The sequence below is a fragment of the Dama dama genome, chromosome 8 (genome assembly GCF_033118175.1).
Source record: "Dama dama isolate Ldn47 chromosome 8, ASM3311817v1, whole genome shotgun sequence".
NCBI classification, from domain to species: Eukaryota; Metazoa; Chordata; class Mammalia; order Artiodactyla; family Cervidae; genus Dama; species Dama dama.
This window is the reverse complement of record NC_083688.1, coordinates 37,994,690-38,021,856: the sequence shown is the minus strand read 5'-3', so window position 1 is coordinate 38,021,856 and position 27,167 is coordinate 37,994,690. Positions and strand designations below refer to the sequence as shown.

General features: G+C 42.0%; 2 protein-coding genes across 2 annotated transcripts; both read right to left on the bottom strand.

The window, feature by feature from the left end:
* Window positions 1-804: 804 nt before the first annotated feature.
* On the bottom strand, window positions 805-2,901 carry LOC133060454 (gamma-crystallin A). The gene is made up of 3 exons (XM_061147934.1): window positions 2,893-2,901; window positions 2,530-2,772; window positions 805-1,077 (listed from the first exon to the last, which is right to left on the bottom strand). The coding sequence occupies exons 1-3, from the start codon at window positions 2,899-2,901 to the stop codon at window positions 805-807; spliced, it is 525 nt and encodes a 174-aa protein (XP_061003917.1).
* Window positions 2,902-4,947: 2,046 nt separating this feature from the next.
* Window positions 4,948-26,935, bottom strand: C8H2orf80 (chromosome 8 C2orf80 homolog). Its single transcript, XM_061147933.1, has 8 exons — window positions 26,845-26,935; window positions 24,974-25,055; window positions 23,081-23,163; window positions 21,514-21,601; window positions 21,068-21,139; window positions 9,589-9,676; window positions 9,176-9,297; window positions 4,948-5,301 (listed from the first exon to the last, which is right to left on the bottom strand). The coding sequence occupies exons 1-8, from the start codon at window positions 26,883-26,885 to the stop codon at window positions 5,293-5,295; spliced, it is 585 nt and encodes a 194-aa protein (XP_061003916.1). The 5' UTR covers window positions 26,886-26,935; the 3' UTR covers window positions 4,948-5,292.
* Window positions 26,936-27,167: the final 232 nt, after the last annotated feature.

Genomic DNA, 27,167 nt, shown 5'->3' with positions numbered 1-27,167 from the left:
CTTGTCAAAAATCAGTTGAACATAAACATACGGGATTATTTCTGGACTCCCAAGTCTATTCCTGTCATCGCCATGTCTACTTTATGCCAGTATCCCACTAAGCTGTTTACTGTTGCTTTGTGGTAAGCTTTGAAATTGCGAAGGATGAGTCCTCCTAGCTTGCTTTTCTTTTTTCAAGATTGTTTTGGCTGTTCTGGGTCCCTTGCAAACTCCATATGGATTTTTAAATGAGCTTTTCAATTTCTATGAAGAATTTAACTGGGACAGAGCACTATTTTTGCTCATGTAAATTTATAAAAACAATTAGCATTCTGGGTGAGCAACTCTAGGGGAAGGAGGTCCCAGAGGTGTGCAGGATAGCACATTGTCTTGCTTCACTCTGCATAGCTGAGTATTCCATAACTGAATTTTGATAAAAGTTCACATTGTGGTCCAGAATAATGTAGTCCTCTCCAGCGGTCTTTTTGTGTCCCAGCCACATTTGGTTCCGTATCTTCTCTTGTGTATGGATTTAATAGTTCTCATTATGTTTCTTTTCTCTTTCCCTCATACTGTGGGTTGTAGAGGCAGAGACAGTGTTTCTGCCTCCTTCCCATGATGTGAATGGGGACTTCAAAAATACTGCTGCCATCCAGGAAGTCAGCAGACATTCAAAACACTTGATTTCAGGGCCAGGTAAGTTGCCAAGGGTCACCATTTATTAAAATTCAGTTATTCTTTAAGATGAACAAGCATTACTTATGTGCCCGTAACACGATTTGTCTATATAGGGCATTTCTATGTGGATCCTAAGGAAAGCACAGCCTAGTACAAATCGATGGCCCGTCTCAGAGAGCCCACTCGGGCATCCACGGCCCCCCAGTCGTGGTAGCGCCTGTAGTCCCCCGGCCGCAGCAGGTACTGCCGCCCCCGGTAGTTGGGCATCTCGTAGAGGACCCAGCAGCCCTCCAGCACGTGGAGGGAGTGGAGCTCACTGAGCCGGAAGCGGTCGTGGATGCAGGAGCAGTCTTCCGTGAGCTCGGACACCAGGCCTCCGTAGTCATCTCTCTCGTACAGCCTTATCCTGTGAGAGCTGGTCTGTTGTGACAATAAACCAAAGATGAAAAATAAGTTGTGGGCATCCTTGATGTCAGTAAAAGTGACTCAGTCATCCTGCAGCTTCATGAAGCATGGTTTTCAAACCCTCCTGTCACACATGTATCCTCTCCTCACATGGTTGGTTTAATAAATTGTTGTTGTTGTTTAGTCACTAAGTCATGTCTGACTCTTTGCAACCCCATGGACTGAAGTCTGCCAGGCTCCTCTGTCCATGGGATTTTCCAGGCCAGAATACTGGAGTGGGTTGCCATTTCCTTCTTCAGGGAGGATATTAAAATAAAACTTACCTGACCAGTGATCTGTCTTATGGAAGAAATAAACATTGAAATAAAGTCAACAAAAGGGATTCCTTGAAAGCAAAACAAAAAACAACTATTGTAACTATATTTAGTTGAGTCTTCAGAGATGATTTAACTCCCTTTTCCATTATGACTGTGTATCCCTGAATCCTATCAAGCATGTTTTTAAGTCACTTTTGCACTCACCATTGACAACAATTCACATTTACTCTTAGTCCACATGTCTGACATTTTGCCAAGTCACTTGTACCAGTTGAGTTTCTGCCCTCAAAGAAGTTCTTATCTTGTACCTCTTTTTGCATCTGCAAAGTCCTCTAGCCAAATTTTGGTTTCACTTCCTGAATCTGTTTTCCACGACACATAATTTGGTGATTCAGAAAGTCCAAATACAAACTACACATGATTAATAGACATTAAGCAGGACTTTGGTGAGGACTGCTGCTGCTGCTGCTAAGTCGCTTCAGTCCTGTCCGACTCTGTGCGACCCCAGAGACGGCAGCCCTGCCGTCCCTGGGATTCTCCAGGCAAGAACACTGGAGTGGGTTGCCATTTCCTTCTCCTACATCCCATGAAATCTTAATGAACGATTTTTCTGACCCTTGTAAGAAATTAGTTGATAATATCTGCTAAATACAGGGAGCCACTTGCAAGCAGACATACATTGTTCCAGTTTCTAAATCTGTATGTCATAGAAAAGGTATTGAAAATAATCGCCAATACTGCTAGAATATGTTATATCTATGTTGTTCTCCCCTAGTCGGTCAGTATTTTTATCGTTAAGAAATAATGATATACTGATAGATTTTTTTCTTTACTGAACACATGATTTTTATTTAAAAATTAGGGATCAGCTAGATGCTACCAGATTTAGTTTTAGAAGCTATATCATTGTGATTTCTTATGCCTAAAAAGCAATTTACCCATTTTTAATGCTAAATGAGTTTAAATGTTTCCGTATGAGAACATAGTAAAAAGGCAATCTATTTTTTTTTTCTTTTCAATGCTGGAGAGTTGGGCTTTGTTATTTCACTGTGAACACTAGTCCTGAGTTGAAACAAACTGACTTTTTATAGGAATTCATGGCCCTGGATCAGTGATGCTGTCACACCGGTTGGGTTGAAGCAAGACTCACGTAAGGAATAGCGCGGCAGGAGCAGATGGAGTCGCTGAGGCCCATCCACTGCTGGTAGTCGGGGTAGTCTCCGCGCCGCAGGAAGTACTGGTGGCCCTGGTAGTTGGGGCGCTCATACAGCATCCAGCAGCCGCTGTCCACGCGGACAGAGTTGCAGCGGCTGAAGTAGGGCTGCAGGTTGGGGTGGTCACTGCTGCACTCATAGCGGCGACCCTGGAAGCCCCGGTCCTCGTAGAAGGTGATCTGCGTGCATGTGGAACATAAGGTGACAGCAGGAAGTCAGCTGGGAGATACATCCCCCCTCCACACACACACACACCGTCAACATGCAGCAGGCCTGGTGTGGCACCTCAGTTGGCTCACCTTCCCCATGGTTGTTGATGGCGGGTGATCAGCGTCCAGCCTGACGGGGACAAACGTGGCAGCTGGTATATATAGCAGGACGGCTGCTGCATTGGCAAGAACAACACAAAAGGGGCCTGGGGTGGCGTGTGAGGGGATTTCTGTGTCCTCTCTCTCCCTTGTTTTTTCATTTGGGATCATGGGGCAGGGGGCTCTCATTCTCTCTGGCCTTTTCAGGTTGTCCTCACTCGTGCCAGTGAAAGGAATTGAAGTCAGCAGAGCCATTATGACCTTGGAGACAAAGGATGCACTTCTCAGCCTATGCAGGGCTCTGGAGATACATTACGTGCCCGGTGTTGTGTGCAGTTTGCCTATGGAAACTGCTGAGATGAGGCTGGTGGTTCCCCCTGGGGTGACGCGTGACAATCCTATGAGTTCCAGAAGGATTTGACGTGCTAAGGGCAACCAAAATAAAATCCTCTCACTGAAAAGCAATTACATTTCCTAACTTGTGTGCTAAGTTGCTTCAGTCGTGTCCGACTCTTAGTGGCCCCGTGGACTGTAACCCGCCAGGTTCCTCTGGCCATGGGGTGCTCCAGGCAAGAACACTGGAGTGGGTTGCCATGCCCTCTTCCAGTGTATCTTCCAGACCTAGAGACTGAACCCCCCTCTCTACTGCTAACACAACCTGGGAAGCCCACATTTCCTAAATCACCTTGTCAGTATTATGTGGTTTCGATAAAAACATTTTGCATATGTTTATGTAGGGAAGAAACAATTAGTGCATGTAGAAGCCTAAGTGTCAATCATAGATATCAACGAATGGCAAGGTTATAGGTCTTAATTTTACGTTTTTATTTCTCCTTTTTTTGTTTTCGGTTTCTTTAACTTTCTATTATGTACATATATATGACTTTAATGAGGTGAAAAAATAAAATCAACCTGTAAATGTTTAACTTTGAGGTGCTAGTGAAAGGCAGCAAATTTTGTCAATAGCCACATTTTGTCCTGAGTTTTAACATCTCCCTTTGGGCTTGAATGACAGAGGTCTCCCGAGACTCTCAGACGCTCCAAGAGCAGGAATGTATCCAGGATCCTCTCATTCCCTTCTCCCCTCAACCCATCTTCTAGGGTTGCTTTTTGTTTTCAAAACTAGCAGCATGGTTTGCCTGAGTTTCCCCTCCCTGAAGCACTACTGTTTCATAGGAAGGCCCCAGGCAACTGTTTGAGAAACTTTCTCCCTTGCTGCCAACCTATTGCTTTAGAAATACTCTTCAGATATGCAGGGGCAGAATATGACTCAATCCCCCACGCTTTGTCATCCCATACGTATGCAGGAAGATGAAGTCAAACATGGGTCCTGGTTCTCGACCTGTGGAGGGAATCTAAAAGGACATCCAACTACAGCTGGCAATATGTCCACAATGCCATCTGTGAAAGTCTTCGGGCAGCATGTAAAGCAAAGTTGCAGATGTTAAGAGGAGAGGCATCAATAGCTACAAAGAAAAATGTTCCCTTGCATGTGGGAGAGCTAGACAAACCCTCGCCCCCCCCCAAAAAAAAAGCTGGGCAGGGACTTGTGAAATTCAACAGTATACACAAGGACCAGAGGATAGACCTAATGCAGCAGGTCTACTGGTCAACCTTAGTTACAGCCGTAATTGAACCAGTGTGGAAAAGGCTGCCTTGGTCTTTCCAGCCACAATGCCACATTGAAATACACCACCACTTTGAACAAAAGTCAACAAACCACATGCCAGTTTTGGCACATGTAAAATAAAACTGTTCTGTGTTAACAAAACCTTAAGATGGTATAACTTACACTCAGGTTCATTTGGTCAAATTGCTACTACATGTATTTATAAACTCAATTTATAATCGGCATTTTGAAAAGGTGTTGAAAGACTAGAACCTTTTCTTTTTTAGTAGTCCTTGTGTTCTATTGAAAGAAAGCCTGTATTCATTTTTCTTTTAAGGCTTTATTGAAATGAGTTTAAATGTTTCCATGTGAGTACATAGTAAACGCAATTGATGAAGGTTAATTTTATTTTGGATTGAAACTTTGGAAAACTGCCTCCTACTCCACTATTCTGCAATGTTCAGTGCTAAACATTTGTAAAATGTGCTGCAAAGTCAGCCTACTCTAACACAGAAATAGTATATATTCTCAAAATTCTCCAGCCAACCATCTTCCAGTCACAATGAAGTAGCATAAGATACATACTTGCTATTAACCACAATATGGCCAAACAACATGATTCTAAGAGAAGAAAGCTCAACATCCAAAATAACGCTTCAATGCACTTCGCATCAAAAGCTAATTGCAAAGAAAAATATGCTGGCAAGAGTTGCAATTTTAAGATGATGGTTCCCTTCTTCCAGAGACTTTATTATGAACTCCCCTGGTGCAATTCCAAGTTTCTAAGTGACCTGCAGAATAAAAAGATGATTATGGTATCAAACATCAGTTTAAAATGGACACAAACATTAGCTTTCAGTCTATAGGGAGTTAAAGTCAAATATCAGATACCAAGTTACTGACAAAGATGAGCTAAAATAAAAGTGAGCACAAAAGAATTTCCATGGAATTCTCAGACATTTGGAAATTGACTTATATTTCTCAGTTAAATATAATACATGATCCCACACAGGGAAATTATTGGGTTAATAATACACTTTATAGTGTATTTCCTTAGAATAAAATTAGTCTCTTAAATAACCACAGGATGCTTATTTGTGAATGTTTTCTATTTTTTTGCCCTTGTTCTTTGTTCTTATTTGTCTTTCACTCTTTTTCTACCTTTCCTAGAATGTGGCGTTGCTCATATCCATTTTAACTAATAAATGAGCTATTAGATTACCAAGCAGCACAAGAGAAATTTTGGAAACTGTTTTCCAGAATACCTGGATTTTAAAAAAATAATTCTTCTTTTCCCCTTATTTATTAAAGAAATTCAGTGACTGGAAATAAATAGAAAATTCTGACTAAGGCATTAATATCTCGCAGTTTAAAAATGTTCATCACCTAAAAGACATGATACAGTATCCACAAGGCATAAAAGAAAAGACTAAGAAGATTAAACACATAAATAAAAAATGTCTTCAAACAATAAGCTAAAAAGCATTTTAATACATTTGAGAACATTTTTAAGTTAATTTATTTTTATTTATTTTGGCTGCGCTGGGTCTTCATTGCTGCGTGAGGGTTTCCTCCAGTGCCCGTGAGAGGATGCTACCCTGTCGTTGTGGCATTCAGGCTTCTCATCGCAGTGGCTTCTCTTATTTTTAGGCACAGACTCCAGGCACATGGGCTCAGCAGTTGAAGTTCTTGGGCGCTAGAGCACTGGTTCAGTATGTGGTGCATGGGCTTAGTTGCCCAGAAGCATGTGGCATCTTCCTGGACGAGGGATTGAACCCGTGTACTCTGCATTGGCAGGTGGATTCTTAACCACTGCACCGCCAGGGAAGTCCTTTCATACACTTAATACACTATTTATTTGATTGACTTGTTTCTAATCAGTTAGGTGTGCATGTATTATTAATGTATATATTGATGTGTACATGTACAGCAAATATTTGGATTGAAAATCATTAACAGTTGTTACTTCTGAGGAGTAGGACAAGGGTGTGGGAAAGAGGGGATTCTTTTACTTTTTGCTATGTAATTTGAAACTTTTACTGTAAGTACTACTATTTTAATTGAAAAATTAATTTGGAAAGTCATTACCCAAGAGTTGGAAAAGATGCCTGAAGTACACAAATATCAACAATAAAGCAAGAAAGCCCTCACAAATGTGGTTTCTGCTGCTTGAAGAAGGGAATTGTAGGATGGATTCATCTCAGGATCTGGCCTTACTGCAAGATGGACACTTATTCTGTTGACATGCCTGGGTTTACAAGCATCAGTTAGCCTATAGGAGAAGCTGGTCCCCAGAAATGATCCTCTCAATCAGTATGGACAGGGCACAGTGATTTTAGCACACTCACCTAAGGACCACTCACTCACTGCTGATTCACTAATCAACAATAACTACTGAATATCTACTACCTGGAAAGCACTTTACATCCATGTGAGAAATAAAAAGGGAATAAAAGATCTGCTTCCATCAAGAAGCCAACAGTCTTCAATGGCTATGAAAGAAAACATACAGGAAATGAAATTATATTTTCAAAATAACATACCAATGAGTAATCTTAAGAACTAGATTTTCTGGACATAGGGTGCATAGATGAGCCTCAGAGGGCAATGGATCACTGTTTCAAAGATATGTTTTTTTTCATGATTAAGCTTAAAGTCTTGATTACCAGTGTGTGTGTGTGTGTGTGTGTGTATGTGTGTGTGTGATGTTGTTTCTGAAGTTGTTACTGTTTTCTTATTTTCTGTGTTCTGTTTTACTTCCTAAAGTTCGCTAGGGCTTCCCTTAAGGCTCAGACAGTAAAGAATTCGCCTGATATGCTGGAGACCCAGGTTCAGTCCCTGGGTCAGGAAGATCCCCTGGAGGAGGGCATGGCAACCCACTCCAGTATTCTTGCCTAGAGAATCCCCATGGACAGAGGAGCCTGAAGGTCTACAGTCCATGGGGTCACAAAGAGTTGGACACAACTGAGCGACTAAGCAAGCAAAGTTTGCTATTCCCAAACTCATATTTTTAAAATTGTTACCTACTTCAAAAGGTAGATCTACTTCAAAAAGATCTTCAGTAACAAAGATATCATTCTAGAAAAGCTATACCTTCAAGTCTCATTATTGTTATTTGTTTAGTCGCTAAGTCATGTCCAACTCTTTCACAAACCAATGGACTGTAGCCTGCCAAGTTCCTCTGTCCATGGGATTTTCCAGGCAAGAATCAAGCCATTTGCTCCTCTGGGGGATCTTCCTGACCCAGGGATTGAACCTGCATTACAGGCAGATTCTTTACCATCAAGCCACCGGGGAAGCCCAAATCTCATTATAGCAAATGTCTTTAAAGGAAAACTCAATATTTTGTAAATATTTCCTATTAACATGGTTGGTCTGCTACTAGAATAACACATATTAAAGGCCTGATATGACCAAAGATTTCAGGCAGTTCTTAAAGCTGTGGTTTACTATGATAAGATTATATTTCTAATCAGTCAATAGTTGGCCTCAGAAAACCTGAACAAATCCTGAGCCCTGTGTGACTCAGCCTACTGAGAGACTCACATTTAATGCATAGTATAGCAACCAAGTTACATAAAAAGGAATTTCAATTTTCACTTGTGATTCTTGAATGCTTAGTCACTCAGTCATGTCTGACTCTTTGCAACCCTTTGGACTGCAGCCCACCAGGCTCCTCTATCCATGAGATTTTTCAGACAAGAACACTGGAGTGCGTCGCCACTTCCTCCTCCAGGGGATCATTCCCAGCTCAGGGACTGAACCCACATTTCCTGTGTCTCTTGGGTTGCAGGCGGATTTTTTACCTGCTGAGCCATTAGGGAAGCCCCTGTATTTCCTGAAGCAAGATCAATTCAGAACCCAGAGATTCTGTTTTCAAAATTCCTCTTTCCCTTTCCTACCTTACAACCTTCAGTTGATCCAGAGTCTCTCATTCAACAAAATCCTAAAATATCCCAGCCACCCCCTCCCCCAAGCCTAAGCTACTTTTCTGATTCTCTCCCTGCTTTTAATATATTGACCACCTTGGTCTCTCTGACTTTAAAATTTTCTTTTTCACTTTGTACATTATAATTGAGAACACAGTGTTGGAATGTCAAAGAACCCTTCTTGCTTTCTCCTTCCCTTCCAGCCTTGTCCATCTCTGACCATTATCTGAAGTCTGCAACATAAATGTCCAAGGAATCAGATAGCAGGGCAGAAACAGCAGAGATACAAAGCAGGCAAAGATAAAATTCTTATTAGTAAGAAAGGGACCAAGAATAGGAATATTTGACACAGATATGAACACAGATTCTCTCCTCAACACATTTACTTGAATCAACAGAATACTAGTTGGTTAACTGTGGTTAGTATTTCTTAAATGATGAAAAGATGATAATGGTCAATATTTAGGAGTTACTCTGTTTTAATCCCTTAAGACCCATAATATCAGTTAATTATTCAGCGACCTTAAGAGGTAAGTACCATTGTTCTTCCCATTTTGCAGAGAAGGACACTTAAGGTCCAGACAAGTTAAGCAACTTGCCTGAAGTCACATAGCTGGTAAATAATGGGCTTTAGTTTCAAAGCCAGAACATCTAACACCCAAAGGCTAGACTTTTAACCATAAGTACTCCCAAACACCTGGTATCAGTTTGGTTCAATTTGCATGTTTAGACCTACTTTGTTCTTTGACTGTGTGTCCAAAGATAAATTTTTTGATGATTTCCATTCCATGGCATTTGCTTTCCTTGTAGAACTGCTGGTGGCATTTTTGCTCATTGCTGCCCTTCTTAGCTTGACACCTAGGGATGCATGTAGTAGTCATACCTGTGTTAAAGTATTTTTAAAAATAAGTCCACCCTCAGTTCTGGATTCTTCCCTGCTAGAGTCCTCTGCTTCCACCACCAAAAGGTCTGATAAATGACTTCCCTGATTTCAATGATGGAGGGAAATCAAGTCATAAACATTCCTGATTCTTTTAAATTCCCCCAGACAGAAAGATGTTATTACCATAACAACTTTGACCTCACGTTGTACGTGCATCTCTGAGTATTACTTAAATTTCTCTAAGAGACAGAAGTAAACAGGCTTACTCTGCTTGCGGGCATATTCTGCGGCTTTGGGAGCTGTTAACATGGCCAAAGGGTGCAACGAGAGGCGGAAGGGTGGAGCTCGGGGAACCTGAAAGGAAAACAGACCTACTGTTAAAAGCTGCACCCACTTCGTGCTGTAAGCAGCTGCTGGTTTTGGCACTTGTCTCAAGACTTGGCCTGTCTCCCCAACCCATCTTCCTGACGCGTGACTAGCCGTTAAGGATCATCTTTCATGGGTCATGTGCCTTCCCATGCTGCCTTTGATGGCCATTCTTTGCCCAGAATGGTCTTTCACACAACTGCACTCTTCAGGTGGTTCTCTCTACCTGGAATAGCCTTTTCCTCCTCTTCTGCCTCAAGGCACCTACTTTTCCTTTAAAATGTGGCTCAAATATCACCTTTTCTGAGAAACTGGTCCAGTTGTCACCCCAGCTTCCTGCTTCCTTGCTGGCACCCTCCCAACGCCTCCTAAGGCCAAATTATGGACTCACTCATCTGTGAATGCAAAGCACATGAACGCATAGAACACCCCCAGTGGTGATAGTTAATAACCCACTGTCTGTTGCACCACGTTGGAAACTCAAGGTTAGGACTGTCCCTTCAGTCTTTCATTCACGCAACAAGTTTCTAGCGAGCACTACAGTAGTCAGGCCCTGTTTTAGGAAGCTGTGGTTGGTAAGACAGACAAGGTTCCTGCCTTTCCAGGGCTGAGTGAGGAGAAAAGAACAATGAACTATTAGATAACCAGGATCATCATACATTGTGACAAATTTAATCAACTAAACAAGAGCTTGTGCTAACAAGTCACTGGGCAACCATCACTTCAGACAGAAAGGACAGAAAACATGGATTATACAATAAATGTTCTCTTTATAGACAGAACGGTTTATAGTCTCCTCAGCTGGGCACTTCTAGATTTGATCTCAGTCTTTTTTTTTTTTTTTTTAATGTGGACCATTTTTGAAGTCCTTATTGAATTTTTTACAATATTGTTTCTGTTTTATGGTTTGGTTTCTTGGACACGAGGATTGTAGGATCTTAGCCCCCCAACCAAGGCTAGAACCCGAACCCTCTGCATTGGAAGGAGATGACTACTAGCGAAGTTCCTGACCTCAGGCTTTTACTGAAATGGTAAACGTATTTATTGAGAGTTTGTGTCCTATCCAGCCTTGTAAAGAATTAAATATAAGCATGAATGATGGCTTCTAACCTCAAAAGCAAGAATACTGGAATGGGTTGCCCTGTTGTCCTTCAGGGGATCTTCCCAACCCAGGGATTGAACCCAGGTCTCCTTCATTGCAGGTGAATTCTTTACCATCTGAGCCACCAGGGAAGTCCATGAATATGGGAGTAGGTAGCCTATCCCTTCTCCAGGGGATCTTCCCCACTGGGGAAGATCAAATCAAACCGGGGTCTCCTGTATTACAGACAGATTCTTTACCAGCTGAGTTGGCTCAGATGGTAAACAAGTTGCCTGCAATGTGGGAGACCTGGGTTCTATCCCTGGTTCAAGAAGATCCCCTGGAGAAGGAAAAAGCAACCCACTCTAGTATTCTTGCCTGGATAATCCCATGGACAGAGGAGTCTGGCAGGCTGCAGTCCATGGGGTCACGAAGAGTCAGACACGATTGATCAACCAAACCAGGCACGACACACACAAAACCTCAAGAAGCACATAATCTATTCCGAAAGATGACCGAGAACAAAGAAAGGAATTAAAAGGAGGCTTTGTATCTGTGTGGAGCAAGGGTAGGTGTGATAACAGCCCTGCAGGATGATACATGCCTTGTGTAAGAAAGAAAACTGGCTTGCACAGCGTCTTGATGCATTTCTGCACAAAGAAAAGTCAAGACAGATTCTTCCAGGGAATTCTTTGTTGTCCAGTGGTTAGAACTTGGCACTTTCATGCTATGACCTACATTCCAGAGAACTAAGATCCCACAAGCACAGTGATGCAGCCAAAAAATAAAAAGACAGGCCTTTCATGCTTTAGTTTCCCTGTCCACTGGGGAAGAGAGAAACCGAGTATTTTAAAGGTCATATCCAGTTCACGTATTCTATGACTCCTGATAATTGATGACTCATGCAAGCAGTTAATGTAGCTCCCTCTGTGGTTTATAAGAAAAATTATTTTACAAGGAGGATGACATTGAAGTCCTAAACCTAGAGTCAATCATATGCTCTTTTTTTTTTTTCCCCCTTCAAAGATTGATACCTTCTTTGTACTACTCAGCTAGGGAGTAACAGAGTTGGGACTGGACACAGTCTGTTGGTCTCTGAAGAGCTTTCTTTGAGTTTTAGATGCAAGTTTGAATGGACAGGAGTGACGGGTACCCAGACACTGGGGTGTGGCTTCATGAAGAGAGGAGGAAAGAAGAGATTCTGACATTCTCCAGTTACCTGTCTGTCTTTTCCCTCTTTCTGTCCAATGTTCCACTCTCTTTATCTCCTTTTCCTTTTTCCCTCTTTTTCTGCCAAATGGAACTGAAGAATATTTGTATTGCTTGCTTTGTCAAAGGAAGGTTTATGCTCCTTTTCCTTCAGTTTGAAAATGTGTAGAATCTCTACGCATTTATCTGAAGCTAACTGTAAATCACTCCAGTATTCTTCATCCATGGAAAATACCATGAATGGAGGATCCTGGTGGGCTACAGCTGATGGGGTTGCAAAGAGCCAGACACAACTGAGCGACTAACACCTTCACCACCTTCACTTTCAACTGCAAATAATTCTCACATGTGAAGTTCTTAATTTTTTTTTTTTCCTATGGGTCCAAGTTTCTCAGCAGAAAAACGGCTCCCTGTCAGCAAAAAAAAAAAAAAAAATTCCCTCTCCCGAGTAGAACTTGAAGTTTGTAATGTATTAACAGAATTGAACAGTTCTGAGTCCTTGATGGCTTTCTGTCACCAGGTGGCAGCAGATAGTCCTGAAAAAAGCTATCAAGCCCACACAGTACCCATGTGGTGCATGCTAAGTCACTTCAGCCGTGTACCACTCTATGTGACCCCATGGACTGCAGCCAGCCAGGCTCCTCTCTCCATGGGATTCTCCAGGCAAGAATACTGGAGTGAGTTGCCATGCTGTTCTCCAGGGGATCTTCCCAGCCCAGGGTTTGAAACCGTGTTTCTTAAGTCTCCTGCATTGGCAGGAGGGTTCGTTACCACTAGCGCCACCTGGGAAGTCCCAAGTGGCCAATTCAAGTGGCCAAAACCTCTACATAATCTGATTAGTATTCAACAGGGCTTTAAGCTTTTGCTTGGGAAGGATTTTAGCTGTTGCTTAGGAGACAATGTATCTGGAGGAATCAAAGGTTATTCATACACATGCAGCCGTTAAAGAACATTTATCAACATTTTTTTTTTAACCACCCCACCTTGAAGTTAAATCCAGTTTTTAAAAATTATGTTAAACTCTCAAGGACTGTTTTAAAGTCTCTCTCACAATTTAATCTTTGAAATACTATGTTTTCATTAAGAGGACCTGCTAACTCTTTGTTTAAGATGTAGAGGAGGTGCCGGCAGAGAGCTAATGTGCAGCCGCAAGGGAAAGGCCTGAGCTGGCGTCCTTCAGGCAGGGAGGACCTTGTGAGGTCCACAGGGGTAGAGGACCCTCAGAGGCTTGTATCTGTAGCTGAAATCATATCATACCCTTTGTGATAATTTATCTAAAGTAGGCAAAATGTATGTCTTAATAAGGGGCTTCCCTGGTGGCTCAGTGGTAAAGAATTTGCTTGCCAATGTAGGAAATGAGGGTTTGATTCCTGGGTCAGGCAGATTGCCTAGAAAAGGAAATGGCAACCCACTCCAATCATCTTGCCTGGGAAATCCCATGGACAGAGGAGCCTGGAAGGCTACAGTCCATGGAGTCACAGAGACAGAGAGTCAGATACATGACTAAACAACAACATGTCCTAATAATACAGTGGATGCTTGATGAGCTCTTTGATTTTTGAATGTTTAGAGAAGTGGTCCTAAACTAGCTGTGATTTTTGCCTCTTAGGGGACACATGGCAACACTGAAAGACATTTTTAGGTGTCACATCAAGGGGCAGGGGTGGAAAGCTATTGGCATCTAATGGGTATGAAACAGGAGGGAAGGGGGCAGGGCACAACTTTTGAAAGAATGACATAGCCTGAGGACACAGCATAAACTGTTGAGAATCAAATGGGTCCAAGATAGCAAACAAGTCAACTTCGACTAAACCTTCAATCAGCAAGCTAAATAACATACCCAGGGGTGCCATGCAGTTCCAGTTCAGTTCAGTTCAGTCACTCAGTCGTGTCCGACCCTTTGTGACCTCATGGATTGCAGCATGCCAGGCCTCCCTGTCCATCACCAACTCCTGGAGCTTATCCAAACTTATGTCCATTGAGTCGGTTATGCCATCCAACCATCTTATCCTCTGTTCTCTCCTTTTCCTCCTGCCTTCAACCATTCCCAGCTTCAGGGTGTTTTCAAATGAGTCAGTTCTTCACATCAGATGGCCAAAGGATTGGAGTTTCAGCTTCAACATCAGTCCTTCCAATGAATATTCAGGACTGATTTCCTTTGGATGGTCTAGTAGGATCTCCTTGCTGTGCAAGGGACTCTCAAGAGTCTTCTCCAATACCACAGTTCAAAAGCATCAATACTTTGGTGCTCAGCTTTCTTTATAGTTCAACTCTCACATGACCACTGGAAAAACCAAAGCTTTGACTAGGCAGACCTTTGTTGGCAAAGTAATGAATGTCTCTGCTTTTTAATATTCTGTCTAGGTTGGTTATGACTTTCCTTTCAAGGAGCAAGTGTCTTTTAATTTCATGGCAGCAATTACCATCTGCAGTGATTTTGGAGCCCCCCAAAATAAAGTCTGACACTGTTTGCATTGTTTCCCCATCTATTTGACATGAAGTGATGGGACCAGATGCCATGATCTTAGTTTTCTGAATGTTGAGCTTTAAGCCAACTTTTTCATCCTCCTCTTTCACTTTCATCAAGAGGCTCGTTAGTTCTTCTTCACTTTCTGCCATAAGGGTGGTGTCATCTGCATATCTGATGTTATTGATATTTCTCCCGGCAATCTTGATTCCAGCTTGTGCTTTGTCCGGTCCAGAATTTCTCATGATGTACTCTGTCAACAAAGGTCTGTCTAGTCAAGGCTATGGTTTTTCCAGTAGTCATGTATGGATATAAGAGTTGGACTATAAAGAAAGCTGACCCCTGAAGAATTGATGCTTTTGAACTGTGGTGTTGAAGAAGACTCTTGAGAGTCCTTGGACTGCAAGGAGATCCAACCAGTCCATCCTAAAGGAGATCAGTCCTGAATATTCATTGGAAGGACTGATGCTGAAGCTGAAACTCCAATACTTTGGCCACTTGATGCGAAGAGTTGACTCATTTGAAAAGACCCTGATGATGGGAAAGATTGAAGGCAGGAGGAGAAAGGGATGACAGAGGATGAGATGGTTGGATGGCATCACTGACTCAATGGACATGGGTTTGGGTAGACTCTGGCAGTTGTTGATGGACAGGGAGGCCTGGCGTGCTACGGTTCATGGGGTCACAAAGAGTTGGACACGACTGAGCAACTGAACTGAACTCTGCATATGAGTTAAATAAGCAGGGTGACAATATACAGCCTTGACAAACTCCTTTCCTGATTTGGAACCAGTCTGTTGTTCCATGTCCAGTTCTAACTGTTGCTTCTTGACCTTCATGTAGATTTCTCAGGAGGCAGGTCAGGTGGTCTGGTATTCCCATCTCTTTCAGAAATTTTCCATAGTTTGGTGTGATCCACACAGTCAGAGGCTTTGGAATAGTCAATAAAGCAGAGGTAGACGTTTTTCTAGAACTCTCTTGCTTTTTTTGGTGATCCAACGGATGTTGGCAATTTGCTCTCTGGTTCCTCTGCCTTTTCTAAATCCAGCTTGAACATTTGGAAGTTCATGGTTCACATACTGTTGAAGCCTGGCTTGGAGAATTTTGAGCATTACTTTGCTAGCATGTGAAATAAGTGTAATTGTGTCATAGTTTGAAGATTCTTTGGCATTGCCTTTCTTTGGGATCGGAATGAAAACTGACTTTTTCCAGTCCTGTGGCCGCTGTTGAGTTTCCAAATTTGCTGCGATGTTGAGTGCAGCACTTTCACAGCATCATCTTTTAGGATTTGAAATAGTTCAACTGGAATTCCATCACCTCCACTAGATTTGTTCCTAATGATGCTTCCTAAGGCCCACTTGACTTTGCATTTCAGGATGTCTGGCTCTAGGTGAGTGGTCACACCATCATGATTATATACAGTTCCAAGGAGCCATCAAAAGACCAAAATGTGGGCTGTGGCCCAATTCCTGGAACTCTCCACCGCTTCCCCAAAATATTTGGAGTAATCCTCCCACTCATTAGCTTATGAAATTACCAACCCGTAAAAACTAATCACGCCACATTTCAAGGCAGCTGTACTTACCCTCTGTGATGGCCCACATTCTGTCTGTGGAGTGTGTTTCTCTCTAAGTAAATCTACTTCTTACCATTGCTTTGTCTCTCACTGGATTCTTTCTGATGAGACATCAAAAACCGGAGCTTCATTAGGTCCTGACACCAGGTACTGTGGGTTTTGACTGGGTTCAAGTTCCAGTCATATGGGTTAGTGTCCCAAACTGGGTTTTGGCCTGATTCTAGTCCCAGCCATGTGGGTTAGAGTCCCAAGCAGGGTTTTGGCCAGATTCTAGTCCCAGCACATGGGTTCAAGTCCCAATATGAGGCAAACACTTTCAGGTTGAAGGCAGGAATTCTGCTAAACAGCTCACAATGCACTAAACAGCCCCAACTCCACCCCCTACATACAAATTATCTGGTTCAAAATGTTGAGAAACCCTGATTTAGAGGAATATAGAGGGAATCAGACACACCCCCAACTCCCGAGTACCAGAACCTTAACCATGGCTATTGTTTTGAGGTTACCAGGTGCCAACCATTAAGGGCTTTACTGATATAACTCACCTCATTTCCCATAGCAATCCCAGCTTTTGGGTCCTGCTTCTACAAATGAAATTGAGGCTGTTAGAGTTTAGAGAACTTGCCCAGGATTATTCTGTTTGAACTAGTAGAGCTGGGATTTGATCCCAGGCTACCTGACTTTAGAATCCTCGTGCTTAACTCTTACACATAACAGCCTTTCATGTACAGGACACTCATAACCTGTAACAATAAACAAACTCAGGTCTTTGAAGGAAAGCCCCTGAAATTCAGTACCCCTAAAACTAAGTTCCTCTGTTGAGTTTATGATTAACCAGTCTATCCAAAACATTATTCCCCAGCTGGTCCAACACCTGTTCCACTCAAGGTTGAGGAGTATCAAAAAAAAAAAGAGGGGGTGGGGATTGACACCAAACAGGATCCTATGGAGCCTGAGACCAGGCACCAAATCCTTTCCATGTTCCTCGTTTCTTGTTTGTAGAAAAAAAAAGCATCAGCCTCCTAGACCTTCCTCAAGTTCCAAAGAGCAGATTCAAACAGTTACTAATTAGGGGAGTGACTTAGGCAGAAAGAAACAGTAGGGCGGCAATGAGGACTGGGCCTGGTTCCTCCTCAGGGGACCCGCATAACAATCTGATACAAATCTCTGAGTTCTTCTGCAGAAATGAAGACCACCACCCAGGTGGAAGATAATAGTTGTAGGCTGAACACAAGCACAGGGACCCCAGACTGACTGGAGCCGGAAGGCTGATGACTGAAATTCCCAGAACAGCATCAGTTACCTCACCACCAACCAATCAGAGGCGGGTTACACACCCTGGAGCCTGACCCTCCAACTTTTGCCTATAAAAGCTTCTTCCCTGAAACCCATGGGGAGTTTGGGTCTTTAAGCATAAACTGCCATGTTCTCCTTGCTCAGCCCTGTGATAAACCTATCTCTGCTCCAAACTCTGGTGTTTTGGCTGTTTGACCTCACTTGGTATCGGGCACGTGCACTTGAGTTTGACAAAACCTGCTTTCTGAGGATATGATTTATTTTCCTTCAGAGTTGGTCATTATGTAGTCTATGTTGTCAACTACAAATTGGCACTTGCCAAGGGCATGCCATCTGCCTCTGCGGAGATTGAGCCCTATGTTGCTACAGCTGTTGAACTTCAACACACCCTGAAGGGAGTTCAAGGGTGGAGAGTGAAGCACTCTGTGCTTCAGAGAAACTGGTGGTACAGGTCTTTAGATAGATATTTTCAGGAACTGATTTCCTGATCCCGATCCTGACATCTTTTCATATCTAGAAAAGCACTAAATCTTTTCATGGAGACATCAGCTCCTCTTGACTAGCAGAAACCTTTCATAAAGTAAACATTTGATTGCATTGAACTCCCCCTTCACCAAAATCTTATATATTGACCTTCCTCCACCACCTCTTTGGAGCAGTCTCTCAGAGCTATCTGAGGTGATGTCTCCTGGGCTGCAATCTTCATTTGCCCCCAATAAAACTTAACTCACAATTCTTACATTGTGCATCTTTTTAGTGGACAAACAGAACTGGACATGGAACAACTGACTGATTCAAAATTGGGAAAGGAGTATGTCAAGGCTGTATACTGTCACCCGGCTTATTTAACATATATGCAGAGTTGTTATTCAGTCACCCAGTCGTGTCTGACTCTTTGCGACCCCATAGACTGCAGCACTCAAGGCCTCCCCGTCCCTCACCATCTCCTGGAGTTTGCCCAAGTTCATGTGCATTGCACTGGTGATGCCATCCAGCCATTTCATCCTCTGACGTCCTCTTCTTCTGGACTCAATCTTTCCCAGCATTGGGTCTTTTCCAATGAGTCAGCTGTTTGCATCAGATAACTAAAATACTGGAGCTTCAGCTTCAGCATCAGTCCTTCCAGTGAGAATTCAGGGCTGATTTCCTTTAGGATTGACTAGTTTGATCTCCTTGCTGTCCAAGGGACTCTTGGGAGTCTTCTCCAGTACCACAATTTGAAGGAATCAATTCTTTGGTGCTCTGCTTTCTTTACCATCCAGCTCTCACAACCATACGTGACCACTGGTAAGACCATAGCCTTGACTTCACAGACTTGTCAACAGAGTGATGTCTCTGCCTTTCAGCACACTGTCTGGGTTTGTCATAGCTTTGCTGCCAAGAAGCAATTGTCTTCTGATTTCATGGCTGCAGTCACCATCCCCAGTGATTTTAGAGCCCAGGAAGAGGAAATCTGTCACTGCTTCCACCTTTCCCCCTTCTGTTCGCCATGCAGTAATGGGGCCGGATGCCGTGATCTTAGTTTTTTTAATATTTAGTTTTAAACTGGCTTTTTCACTCTTCTCCTTCACCCTCATCAAGAGGTTCTTTAGTTCCTCTTCACTTTCTGCCATTAGAGTAGTATCATCTACATATCTGAGGTTATTGATGTTTCTCCCACCTATCTTGATTCCAGCTTGTAATTCATCCAGCCTGACATGTTTGCAGAGTACATCATGCGAAATGCCGGGCTGGATGAACCACAAGCTGGAATCAAGATTGCTGGGAGAAATCAACAACCTCAGATATGCAGAGGGTACCACTTCGGCTTCCATATATATATATATATATATATATATATATATATATATATATACACACACACACATGCATTTATATTCTTTTTAGGTTCTTTTCTATTATAGGTTACTACAAGATATTGAATATAGTTCCCTGTGCTATATAGTAGGCCCTTGTTAGTTATCTATTTTATATATATTAATGTGTATATTTTAACCCCAAACTCCTAATTTATCCTTCCCTACTCCCTTCCATTTTGGCCCCTTTAATGAATCTGGTTTATCCAAGCTACTTGGACACCCGTGTTTGCAAACCTGCTTGATGGATAACCCTGCTAAGACTGGAGGGCTTCACGGTGCCCTTCCTTCCAGGATGTGATTTTCCATATTTGTCCTCTGGTCACTTGAGTTGAGACCAAGCAACTAGGTCTGCCTATTGCCTGCCTTTGTCCTCTGCTAGGCAAAGAAGATGAAGGGAAGAAAACATAGTGTCTGAAAAAGAGGGACTTGGGCTCAGATATTTATGTGTATGTGCTGAGGGGTGTAGTTTGAAGGGAAAGCCTAAAAGGTGGAAATCCTAGAAGGGAGAAATCTGCAGGAAAAAAGTCAAACAGGATTAAAGCAGCATGGTTGGCTTGACTATCTAAGAAAACAAAAAAGTAGTCTTTCTTCAAAAGCCAAGAAGAGTTTGGTGTCTGAGGAGCATTAGTCCTGGGGTGCCTTATACCTCAACCAAGGAAGCATGTCAGCTGCAATATGAGATATGAGATCTATGAGAAACTGATTTTTTTGGACTCACCCACCCTTATATCCCTGCACCTACAACTATAATAAGTGAATGAATGAATGGAAGAGTTGAAACCAGGGAGATCAGAGAGGAGGTACTGATTTCCTCCATAATCCAGGGAATTTGAGTCTCAAGACCAAGCCAGCTTACATACGGACTAAGGTGAGAGGACCACTGGATTCAGTTACGACACTTCTGAGTAAATGCTGGAGTCCTAAGGTGGCCCTGGTAGACTCCTGACTTTATATGACCCCACCGTTTGCAGTATGGTCTGCAGGTAGGACAGCAAGGCAGGCGGTGCTCCTACAGCCGTAGCCCTGCTCCTGCCCTGGCCTCCCTTCCGAACCCTGGTGGGGACAAAGGGAAGTGACAGTGCAGAAGGCCTTGTGTGGGTTCTCCCGGCTTCCCTCCCTGACTTCCTCCCACTCCACGCCTCTGCCCAACCCTGCCCACCCCATCTGCCCTTTCTTCTTCTTCTCTTTTCTAGAGGTTATCCAAAGGCAAAGGGATCAGCAGTTCACCTCTAAATAGAAGCCCATATTTCAAAAGTTTAGTAAATGTTTGTATATTCATACATAGCAAAACCTGAACTAATAGTAAAGATAATTCAGAATACCCTGGGCTATTTGTTTTCTTTTTTTCAAGATTAGCATATGGAAACCCAAAGAGGGGAAGGGACACAGTCAGAACTCACCCTGGACTCCCTGATCTTTAGTACTTCAGCTGGACTGAATTCCAAGCAGTCTTGTGGAAAGGAGAAATGTGGCAGCAGTAAACTAGATAATTTCTCATGAGAATGAACATTGTAGATCTTGTCCTTGTTCTAGAAGTTATGGTACATCATACAAGAGGAGCACTTGGATTTACCAGACCCATATTATGAAAAGTGTAAGTGAGAGAGAACTTTTGTTAATGCGAAACAGAGACAGCATCTAGACTTTAAGGTGCTCAAGTGGCTGCCTCTGTGTATGAATTAATAAAATGCATTTGCTATTATGAGTATAGTGCTTTATGTAGTGAAAGCGCCTTAGATTTATTACTCAAGTAAAGTATAACTGCATCTGATTTTATATATTTTGATATGAAGCTGTTATTTCATGCCTGAAAATACAACATTATCAATTTATAAAATAAAGAAATTCTCTCTAACATTCCGTTATGTTGATAGTCTCAGGTCATCCTTACCTTGGCAGCACCAGAACTGGAAGAAGAGCCAGCCCCATAAATGTTAAAGACTTCCTCAATTGGAATACTGTTCTGTTAAACAACAAAATAATAACAAAAATGTATGATCATATCATGACTTTTCTTTTATTATAAAACAAAACTATTACAGCTCCTGCACATTCCTGGAGAGCATGGGCACCAGATAAATACCTTCAAAATAAATGGATAAGTCAGAGTATCCTAACATCAATTATTTGTGTGTTATTTTTTCCCTTACTTATTTTTTTTACAATACAATATAGAAGTCAGTCTTTTTATTAACCTTTAAAAATGAAAAATTTAATTTCAATAAATTTTAAATATTTAGAAACATTGGTTGAAAAATAAAATAAGTATTCTTTAATATAAAATGAATATTGCAAATACAAAATCTTCATAGATGCAAATAATGTTCTTTTCCTTACCATTAAGATTCCAGCATAAGATGATAAAATCATTGCTTCTCGTTCTTTGTGGTTTGGATATATGGGTCTACCCCGAAATGACATTTTCCTAAGGGGGGAATATGAATAAGAATGGAGGGTTTATTCTTGTTCTTTTTAACAAGAATTTTTGACAAGGTTGTGATGATAATCATAAGTAATAAATAATAGCTCCTTACTATGCATTTATTCACAAAACTGATAGGTATCAAACCCCAGAGGACGGGCCACCATGGTGGACAATTGTGGTTTTACCAACCCATATCCTTTTCTCTTCTTGTGGCAACTGCTTGGGGGTAACTTCCTTCCTCCTGTTTAAGCCTATAAAGCTCCCCCCTGTATAAGCTTCTAGGGGAGTGATGACGCCCCTAGATTCCAAGGATGGAAAACACACTGTGGACTAATTTAGCCAGCATGTTCTCTCCCTCTTTCCACCCCCAGATAAGTCAGAGCACACAGTGCCACTGAGATACAGTTCTGTGCTTTTTAAAAATCCATTCTCCCCTGGCCTGACTGTTGTGATAAAGTAGGCTAAAACTAGAAATTGTGTCCACCCAGAGGAAATAGCCAAAAGATAGATCCTGATGACCTGGTTTGAGTTTTGAATTAAGCCATGCCTGATGCCACTCTACCCATGGACTTTGCAGATACAGAGGCAATAAATCTCTCCTCCCTTTCTTCTTCTTCTTCTTTTTCTTTTTCCTGCTTAAGTCCATTCAAACTGGATTTTCTGCTTATTGCAACTAGATACTGATCCAACCATTCAGCACCAGGTGTGTGTTATAAAGCAACAGAGCAGAAAAAAACAACTGGCCTCGTGAACCAGGGATTCAATCCTGGCGTCATTGGTTTCATGTTCTTTCTAGCTGAATGAGTCTGCCTGGCACATATAGATGTGCTTAGTCGCTCAGTCGTGTCCAACTCTCTATGACCCCATGGACCATGGCCTGTCAGGCTCCTCTGTGCAGGCTTTTCCAAGCAAGAATGATGGAGTGGGTGTCCACTCCAAGGGAGCTTCCTGACCCAGGGATCAAACCCACATCTCTTAGGCCTCCTGTATTGACAGGCTGGTTCTTTACCACTATCGCCGCCTGGGAAGCCCCACATATGGGAGAAAATGCCAATAGTGCTGGCAAGCATTCAAACAGTGGTGATTCAAACTGCTTAACTCAGGTACACATCTGGCTAAATGCTTGAGAAGTTATGTTTGATGGTCCTTGGGAAAAGATTGCAGCTTTACCCACAAAACTGATCATTTTTTAAAAAATCAGGACATGTACACAATAAAGCAGAGTTATATTTCTAAGACAAAACATCTTATGCAAGAAAGATCTGTATCTGACAGAAACCAATTCACAGGGATGCAAAATATGTAAGCATGGATAAGACTTCGTCAGACTGATGACTGTGAGATTTTTTCAGGTTTCTAGCTGGAGACGAATACTCCATAGTATTTCAAATCAGAATGCCTTGTGATAAACTTCCTCTGTCATTACTCATTGTTTAAAAACAAAAAAAACCTGCCAGGAACAAGGACAATTCAACTTACACTTTCTCCCACTCCAGCCAAGTTAAGTCTTCTGAGTGATCCAGCCATTGCAAAGCGACGTTGATAGCCAAGTCATAGTGTGCCTGGAAGCCAGGAGCACAGAGAACAAAGGATCAGGCTGAGACAGTGACTGAAGCTCACCCTGGCGATGACAATGGCACTGCTAAGCCTGTTCTACCCTTTAGTCACGCCCACAACAGTGAGCATCACCAGCTGGGTCCAGTAACCTGATGCTCAGATAGAGATAACTAGTGTTCTTCCGGCATTACATTTAACCCCCCACTAGACCAATGTGTGTGCGTTGGGTGGGTGAGTGGGGGTGCCAGAAATGATAGATAGATTCATGAAATACTAAATTGGGACTCAGGGAATCTGGGTTCAAATCTAGGTTACTGCTAACAACTCATGGTACTATATCCTTGGGTGAGCAATTGCTGTTCTCTGGGCCTCAACTTCCCTAAATTTTAAAATAGAAAAAGGGGAAGGTAGAGGAAGAGGGACATAGAGAACAATTTCTAATTTGGTGCAACATCAGAAATATGCTCCTAGGGTCACACATCACAGAAATGTGTCCACCTGATGAGTTGGGGGAATCCCTAGAGACTCAGAGAAGTGGCTTCGGCAGAGCTGAGCTTGAAGGATGAGGAGAATTTCCATAGGTGAAGGACCTCCCACGCCGAGGGTCCAGTGGAAGCAAGGAACTGGAGGTAGACTTGGGTAAGTGACTTGTCTTCTATGTGGTAAAAAGCTAAGGACCAATTCAGTGTTCATTCTTATCATATTGACCACCCTTTCCTGGTCATTTCTAAGTGTATTCACCATTTATCTGTCAAATCATTCCTTCTCAGTTTGAAGAAGGAAGGTCAGTTTTGTTTTTGTGTTTGTGGATGAATTCCAAGGTTCTACGTAATGGTAACATTCTCTACAAGATGTAACAATGAAATTATTTCTTTCAGGCACTGAACCAAACTGAAAAGAGAAAGAAAAAGAGAGAAAGGGAAGGAAGGAGGGAGGAAGGGAAGGAATGGAGGAAAAAAAGAAAGGCAGTAATCACTTGCTGAAACCTAATCAGTAGATTGATGCCTGGATGGGTAGTGCCGCCATCACCTGTTTGCTCATTAGGAATGCACGTCTCCAGCCTCACTCCAGACCTGAATCAAAACGGTCTTGTAATAAGACCTCATTAAAGTTTGACCAGCACTTATCTAATCGATTTAATTTCTCTATTTAATACATGCATAGAGAAGTAGTATAGAACATGAAGCCTTCCTTAACTGCTCATTCAGCACCGGGGAAATCAGACAGGGATGGGCGGGAGGAAGGGGAGACACGTGGTCCTGTCTTCCTCCTTAGCGCAAGAACAGTAAATGGGTAGCATAAAAAGGCTGAGGGCTTACTAATCTCTCTTGAATTAGATCTCTTCACAGCTTCTTTAATTTATGTGAAGTAACTTTGATTACATAACATGAGTCTGAGTTTCAACAGGTATCATAACAGGAATTTAGGATTATTCAATTACTTGGTTTTCTCCATGAATGGTAAAAAATTATTGCATTTGAGAACTATACAATAGTAGTTTAATCTCATCAAAAGGTGTTTAACATCATGGCTGTCATACTTTTCATCATGTACTCATTTTGCTTTTTCATCTTCTCTCTCCTAAAAGTAAATAAATAATGAAAGTCTCGTGACGTTTTATTGTCATTCTTCTTGCTTTCAGTTTAATGGGTTGAAAAGACCACGTGGACAATCCTAGGATGACAGATGAGAAAGAGGACATTCTGGGAGAAGGGGATCAAGATTAGCCTCATTTATGACAAACATTAGATCCTGTTCCTCCCTGTAACACACATACAACGCAGATGTGATTCACGGCAGCATGCCTTTCTTTACCATATCATCTAGAAAGGTGAGTTGCCTTCTTCCTTTTGGGTCAAATTCATTTTCCCGAAGTCTGATGCCAATATAATCTCCCCTTAAAAGCAAGAGAGCAGGATTGAACTAGCAGGAATGACACAGAAGCACAGTCTGCCAAAGATTCCTCCCCATTTCCTCCCTCCTCCACCAAATACAAGAGAAGTCACCAATGGCTCTGGTAGCTGAATCAATATTCATTTTGATTTAAACAGCCATTCTGCAACCCTGCAGATTTAAAGTATCCAACCATAATGAACAAATAAAACTCACATAGAACTGAATTTCTAGGAAAGCAGGGAGTATGATAAACCCCAACAGGCAGAACAGATGCTACAAAACTGAAAGGATTGAGACCCCCTCTTTGAAGATTCCCCTGCTGCCCTTGACTCCCCCTTTGAAGATTCCCCTGCTGCCCCTGCAAAATTCAGGCAGAATGTCTAAAGTTGATAACTTCCAGATATATGACATGCCGTACAGATGTGTTAGTTAGCTTGAAGGCTTTTTTCCCCTGTTAAAATGAAAATACCATTAGGAGGGTTAGACATAAAAACGTATTAGTGATTCCACTTTAGTGTATATTTATCAGGTTCTTCCCTAACGGACTTTTAATAAGGGGAGAGTAGAATAAGGGCCCTTGGAGGTGAATAGAAAGAGGTGCTACTCTAGGAAAGTTGGGAGGAGAGACTGGATATAGGAAAAAGGACTCTGGGGTCTCCAAGGTCAATCTCACAGTGTTACATAAGGAGAGTTCTGTTGGTCAAGGTCTTTACCAAACACTTTGGGCAAGTTCCTGTGCTGGATATAAATTTGCTTTTGGATTCTAAAGCTCTTTTGTGTCATTAAGCTATTCTAGATGGATAAAAATTATTGAAGTTTTGCTTTGTAATTTCAAGACACTTTATTTGAAGTAGCCTAAATAGATTCTTTTGGATAAAATTAAACTGTATATATATGTATGTATATGCATACATATATATATGTATATACATGTTTATATTTATATTAGTTCTGAAATTCCAGTTCTTTGGATGAGATATGTAGAGGAACTGGCATTCCTAATTATGGTTTGTTCTTTATTATGTTGACCTCCAAACACACATGTAAAATGCATGAATTCATATTGCAGCATTTCTTAAGCACTTGTTAAAAGATAATTATCTTAGTAGGCAGAGAAAAGATATTTAATGGGGACTATACTGAGGTTTTTAATAAAAGTGTATTACTGTTATGCCTATAATCATGAAATAGAACCAACAATAACCTTTTTTCCCCTTTTTATATGGTCTTTGATTTTCACCAACCTCTTAACAAAGTATCAAGTCAATGAAAAGCTACCACAGGAGAAAAAAATTTCCATGGGAAAACTTAATGTTTTCTTTATGTGTTTAAAATGAAGTTTGGATGGCAAAAGATAGAGATAAATTATTTAACCGATAAGATTCACAATAGAAGAAGCAGAGGCTGCAATATAAATGCTGCATCCTTGGGTACATATTTTTAAGGAATCTCACTCATATCTTTTACTAGTCGAACCCTTTCAAAGGCATACCCTGCCCAGCGCAGACTGGAGCTCTCAGCTCAGATCCTAGGCTCTAGAGTAGGGATGTCTCAGTTGTGTATGCTGCTGGCAAAAACATCCTCTCTAGAGATTTAGCATCCTGCTTTGCACCACATGTGAGGCCTTTGGGGCAGGAAACAGAGGCCAGATCATCTGGCTGTCTCCTACACCATGGGAACAAATTCTTCCTTAGGCTTTTAACCCCTCTGCCAATATCCAGACCATCTATGACGTACAACCCGCCAAATGCTCAGTGCAATAAATGTAAGCTATTTTCCATCAGACTTACAGGAGCTTTTTCATTTCCTTCTTTAGGAGCCTTCTTTCCATGATTAAAGGCTTATCCAGCTGAGCAGGTAACTGCAGCTACACTGCACCTTTATCCTTTGGAAAGACCCAGCCTCTCTGAGCCTTGAAGCTACAGCAGCAAATCAGAGAGAATTTGAGTAAAGGATGCTATCACTCCTAATACCAGTCATGGAGTCCTAGGCTTTGGAAGGGATCTGAGAGCAGGCCTCTCATCCAGCAGGTTCCAGGTCAGAAAGCTGCCTGCCAGCCAGAGCACTGTGCCTTGAGTTTGTCTGACATTTCTTATTCCTTCCAAATTTTTTG

Excerpts from the sequence above, each read along its gene's own strand:
- LOC133060454 (XM_061147934.1), bottom strand. Across the intron at positions 1,078-2,529 it reads CCTGCCGCGCTATTCCTTAC|ACCAGCTCTCACAGGATAAG; the intron begins GTGAGTCTTGCT and ends TTGTCACAACAG.
- C8H2orf80 (XM_061147933.1), bottom strand. The coding sequence starts at position 26,885 with ATGGAAAGAAGGCTCCTAAAGAAGGAAATGAAAAAGCTCCT. Across the intron at positions 21,602-23,080 it reads TGGCTGGAGTGGGAGAAAGT|GAAAATGTCATTTCGGGGTA; the intron begins GTAAGTTGAATT and ends TTCCCCCCTTAG. Across the intron at positions 9,677-21,067 it reads CCAGTTCTGGTGCTGCCAAG|GTTCCCCGAGCTCCACCCTT; the intron begins GTAAGGATGACC and ends TTTTCCTTTCAG.